This window comes from Callithrix jacchus, chromosome 6 (assembly GCF_049354715.1).
Source record: "Callithrix jacchus isolate 240 chromosome 6, calJac240_pri, whole genome shotgun sequence".
Classification (NCBI taxonomy): domain Eukaryota; kingdom Metazoa; phylum Chordata; class Mammalia; order Primates; family Cebidae; genus Callithrix; species Callithrix jacchus.
In genome coordinates, this window is record NC_133507.1 from 6770885 (window position 1) to 6776644 (window position 5760).

A 5760-nucleotide genomic window follows, 5' to 3' on the forward strand; every position below is an offset into this window, starting at 1 on the left:
TACCATCAAACGACCAGTAAGAGGGCACTGCAATAGCAACGACAATCATAAAGAATCCAGGCATAGGCATAACCTGAATTCTGGAGAACCTACATGAAGAAAAATCTGTAATTGTATTAAAGGACATAAATTGAGACATGTGTTTCCCATGGGAAGCTTCAATATTATAAAGGTGGCAATTATCCGCGTTGCTCAGCGAACCGTCCTCTGCATTCTACTAGGTTGAGTGAGATTTCTGTCACAAGTATGCGCCGAGAGTCAAAACTAACGTATCTTCTAGGTCCACAGTCCCCAGCTTTTTTGACACCAGGGACCGGTTTCAGGGAAGACAGTTTTTCCAGACCTGGGGTGTCAGGGGACTGTTTCTGGGGAAACCTGTTCCACCTCCGATCACCAGGCATTAGAGCCTCATAATGAGTGTGAGGCCTGGATCCCTAGCATGCGCAGTTCACGACAGGGCTTGCACTCCTATGAGTGATGCTGCTGCTGGTGTGACAGGAGGTGGAGCTCAGGCGGTCACGCTCCCGCGCCCACCACTCATCTTCTGCCAGGAGCCTTGGTTCTTAACAGACCACAGACGGGGACCAATCTGTGGCCCCGGGTTTTGGGACCCCTGCTCCATGTTGAAAGCCACTCCAAATAAAGAGACAAGTGACCAACTACAAGAAGATGCTTTCAACATATATAATAGGCAAAAGTTCAATATGCTTAATATATACAATTCCTGGAGTCAGATGAAGACAAAGAACCTTAAAATACAGGCAGGTAATAGAAGCTAAACAAGCAGCAGCTACAGGCATGGAAATGAATCAACCTCTGATTAGAGTGAGGCTCACCTGCTCTAACAAAGAGACCAGGTGATACAGGGGCTAGAAGAATCAACAGATCTGTTTCTGTATTAGTCAGGTTCTCCAGGCAACAGGACCAAGAGGAGAAATACACACACATGTATGTGATAAACAAATGTGTATATTTGTTTACCTAACATATATATCTATATCAGACATTACATAGGATATACACACACACACAGCCGCACACATTTATTTTAAGGAATTTTGAAGAATTTATTTTAGGGAACTATTTTAAGGGTCTTATTTTAAGCACTGTGCGATTGTGGAGGTTTGGTGAATCCAGAATCTGCAGAGTAAGCCAGTAGGCTGGAGACCAATATTGCAAGTTGGAGTTCACAAGATGCCGGCAGAATTCCTCCTCGCTCCGAGCAGGTCAGTCTCCTTTCTCTTAAGGACTTCAACGGATGGGATGAGGTCTGCCCACATGGTGGCAAGTAATCTGCTTTACTCAAAGTCTTCTGATTTAAATGTTAATTTTATCTTAAAAATACGTTTGCCGGGTGTGGTGGCTCACTAACCCCAGCACTTTAGGAGGTCAAGGCAGACGGATAGCTTGAGGACAGGAGCTCGAGACAAGCCTGGCCCACATGGTGAAACCCCAGTCTCTACTAAAAATACAAAAGTTGGGCCGGGCGCGGTGGCTCAAGCCTGTAATCCCAGCACTTTGGGAGGCTGAGGCGGCTGGATCACGAGGTCAAGAGATTGAGACCATCCAGGTCAACATGGTGAAACCCCGTCTCTACTAAAAATACAAAAAATTAGCTGGGCATGGTGGCGCGTGCCTGTAATCCCAGCTACTCAGGAGGCTGAGGCAGGAGAATTGCCTGAACCCAGGAGGAGGTTGCGGTGAGCCGAGATCGCGCCATTGCTCTCCAGCCTGGGTAACAAGAGCAAAACTCCGTCTCAAAAAAAAAAAAAAAAAAAAAATACGAAAGTTAGCCTGGTGTGGTGGCAGGTGCTTGTAATCCCAGCTACTCAGGAGGCTGAAGCACAAGAATTGCTTGAACCCGGGAGGCGGAGGTTTAAGTGACCCAAGATCGTGCCACTGCACTTCAGCCTGAGCAACGGAGTGAGACGCTGTCTCTAAATCAATCAGTCAATAACCTTCACAAAAACATCTAGAATAGTGTCTAATCAAATATCGGAGCGATGTGGCCACATATTTAACACATAAAATGAGCCATCACCGTTTCTTTCTCAGGTTATGGGTCTCAGCTGAGCAGCGCCCCTGTTCCTGAAGGTCCCCCAGAGCCCCAGGTCCCTTCTCTCTCCTGCTGCTCGCCTCCCCTAGGGCACTGCCACAGCCTGATTCTAAGCAGCTTGGAGACCCAGAAGAGGTTCCTATCACAGGCCTCCTCTTACTCTGTAGCTGAGAACTTGGTCCTGTGGACAAGCCTGTCTGCAAAGCAGGCTGGAAATGTGGTCAAGCTCAGCAGCTGCTGCCCAGCCACAGATCTGTTGAGCTGGAAGAAAATAAAAATGGATTGCTTTTTCCTTTTTTTTTCCTTTAGTAGAGATGAGGTCTTGCTATGTTGCCTAGGTTGGTCTTGAACTCTTGAGCTCAAGGGATCTTCCCACCTCAGCCTCCCAAAGTGCTGGGATTACAGGCGTGAGCCACTGTGTCTGGCCAAGAATGGACTTTATTTAAAGCAAGGAGTCTCCACCCAACCTCCCTACTAAAAAGGAAATGAAACTAAATCCATGAAATAATTTGCCCCCCCCTTTTTTTTTTGCTTATCAGATTGTCAAAAATTAGAAGTTTGCAATCAGACAGGAGGGTTCTTTACCCACAGCAACAACTACAGAAAAAGATCTTATTTTGGAGGGCACTCAGAATCTTGAAGATGCAGGGGGAACAGGCTTGGAAAATAAGCAGGCGTCAAGAGCCCTCCCTAGGTCAATGGCAGAAGCAGGCTTGCTTGGACACTTTGGCCATGGGATATGATGCCACAGCTGGACAGAGCCATGGCCAGGCAATGCCACTAGCACCCCCATTGGGCATGGCCATGGGATATGATGCCACAGCTGGACAGAGCCATGGCCAGGCAATGCCACCAGCAGCCCCCATTGGGCATGGCCATGGGATATGCCACAGCTGGACAGAGCCATGGCCAGGCAATGCCACTAGCAGCCCCACTGGGCATCCTCTGCTGCTCCCAGGTCTGCATATGCAGGGCCCTGGGGTTCTCTGCCCAAATGTCACTGTGCCCATTACCAGGGCCACATGGGCCTGTTGAGGTTTCCCTCTTCCTCACTCCATGACCTGAAGGGGCGGCAGATGCCTGGAATCCCAGCTACTTTTCTGGGGGCTGGGTGGGGATAGAGGTCCAGTAACGAGCTTGACCCAGCAGGCCGGTGTAAGGTCCCCACGGTATGGAGGGTTTACCAAGGTCTCTAGAAACCTGAGAGCCAGCAGTCCCTCTTCTAGGAATCTTCCATTGCTGGCAGAAAAGAACATATTCTTAGTGGAAACAGCAATTCGTGGAACAATACGCATGGAAAACTGGGAGGCCTCGTTGTTACCTCACGAGCTCCGGAGCCAGGCTCAGATCTTGACTCCAGGACTCAGTAGGCTACTTAACCTCTCTGTGCCACAGACTCCTCATCAAAAATGAGTCGTAGTAACAAACCTTACTATTTAAGGTTTGTGAGGATTAAATTAATATACGCAAAGTGCTCAGACCAAGAGCTTGGCATTTGATGAATACTCATTACCAATTAGCTCAGTTTATAACATCATGACCCCATTTCTTCTCTACAAAGCATGTTAACGCGCATCCGTGCATGGCGGGATGTGTCCAGAACCGTCCACACGTACTCAGGAACAATGGCTGCCTGGAAGTAGGAGTAGGAAGGAAGTGTGAGTATCCATGTCCTTCTGTGATAGATTTCTTTGTGAATTGCTGTAACTTCCTGTATCAGGCACTGACACTTGTGGGCAGGTGGGTAGGTACTAGGTGGTAGCTACGCACAAGGGTGAACAAGGACGCGAAGCAGGCAAAGCCCTGGCCCTGGCTCAGGGGACTCTTCCAGGTCTGCCTCAGGCAGTGTAAGAACTCCCCGAGGGCCCTGGGGTGCCAGGGGCAGGGAGAGGGACGGAGGACCTGCACTTCCCAGTGCCACGCCACCGCACTCAGCATTAGTCACCCTGCTCCTCCAGGTTCTGGGGCCAGATGTCCCCCAAGTAGGCACGGTCATTCGGTGAACAAGCGCTCGCATCTGAAAGCGCACAGGTGTCGCCGGGCTGAACTGGGGGAAGAGTCCAGGCTCCCTCGAGAACCGCCTCCCAGCAACCGGGCTTGCGGGTCCGAGGCAGAGGTCAGGCCAGAAGGGCTGGGGAGGGCGTGGTCGGCGCGGCCTGAGCCCTAGACCCCTCGGGCCTGGGGACGGATGTGCGCTTCGTCCGTTTCAACATTTCCTCCCGGGCTGGCCTTGGCCCAGGAAAGAGGCAGGGTGCGGTTTCCCTCCGCCTCCCCCTCAGCCCTTCTCTCCCGCACCCCTCCTCCTCCTCCCCCCCCTCCGCTCCTTCCTCTCCTCCCCCCACCCCTCCTCCTCCCCCCTCAGCTCCTTCCTCTCCTCCCCCGCTCCTCCTCCCCCACCCCTCCTCCTCCCTCCTTCCTCTCCTCTCGCACCCCCCTCCTCCTCCTCCTCCCCGGCTCCTTTTTCTCCTCCTCTCCCGCACCCCTCCTTTCTTTCTCCCTCATCTCCCTGCCCCCCTCACCCCCGCCCCTCTTCTCCCCCGTCCTCTCCCTCCAGTTCCCCCGCCGCGCCCTCCTCCACCTCCTCCTCCTCCTCCTCGCGGCCCCCGCCCCGGAAACGAGCTCACTCCGGGAGGCGGAGGCGAAGCGCGCGGGGTGGTTCGTGGGCCCGTCCTCTCCGCTGCCCGCGCGCCCCGCCCGACGGCTCGCACCTGCTTGGCGGCGGCCGCTGGATTCTCGGCCTCGGGCGGAGGAGGCGGGAGGGAAAGTGGGTCAGCGCGGGGCCGCTGTTGGGCTTGGAAAGGGCCCAGGGCGCCGGACGCCTCTCCCGGGCGCGGCAGCAGGAGCGCCCGCGCGTAACACGCCAGACACAAAGGGGCGCGGGCGCGCGGGGAGAGGCCGTCGGGCGCCGCACACGTGGGCTGAGTCCCCCTTCCCGGCCACTGCCCGGGGCCGCCGGGGCTCTCCTCCCTCCGAGCGACGTCCCCACGGCCCCACACCGCTAGCCGGAGCCCGCAGGCGCCCACCACGCCCGCTCTTCGTCCGCCCCCGGGCTCGGTCTGGGCGGCTCCCTCCTCCGGACGCGGTCGCCGCCGCCCCGCCCTGCCCTGCCCCTCCCAGCCCCCGGTGTCAGCCACAGGCCTCAGCAGCTGGAGTCCTCCTCCTGGGAGCATTTTTCTGACACCTCTGGGGGACCCGGTCCCCTGACGCCCCCCTGCTAGGACTGGCTCCTGCTGGAATTGGGCCTCCTTGCCGGAGACCCTTTCCCCTGGGTCACCTGATGAATGTTTCGCCTTGTTCCGGACGCTCCCCAGGTCTCTCCAGAACGCCTCTCCATCCCTTGGCCCCTGTTGCAGTTTGCATCCTGCAGTGCCCACGCCTGGCGCAGTCCCCTTCTGGGGCTCTGGGAGGCTGGCCTCTGAACGCTGGGCTGAGCCAGCTTCTGACCCAGGAGGGGCCCAGAGCTGCCACATTCTTACCCCGCTCCAGGTTTGAGAAGGTATTTCCATGGGAACCCTGTGTCAAATGCGCACCCTTACTGCGTGTCCTCATGTGTGGGCAGCCGTAGCTGCACAGGCCACGGTTGGTGGCCTGGTGTGCTCTCTGAGCTTCTCTGAACCCAGATGAGTGGCGCTTGATTGGCCAGTGTTGGTGTCCCCCGGCTTGTAGAAGGGCTGGTAGCTCCTGAGACCGCCATGTGTCTACTA

General features: G+C 55.2%; 1 protein-coding gene across 1 annotated transcript; it reads right to left on the reverse strand.

The window, feature by feature from the left end:
• Positions 1-672: 672 nt before the first annotated feature.
• LOC103793582 (uncharacterized) lies at positions 673-5263 on the reverse strand. Its single transcript, XM_054257161.2, has 2 exons — positions 4765-5263; positions 673-3689 (listed from the first exon to the last, which is right to left on the reverse strand). Exons 1-2 carry the CDS (start codon positions 5224-5226, stop codon positions 3591-3593), a joined length of 561 nt encoding a protein of 186 aa, XP_054113136.2. The 5' UTR covers positions 5227-5263; the 3' UTR covers positions 673-3590.
• Between the last annotated feature and the right edge of the window lie 497 nt (positions 5264-5760).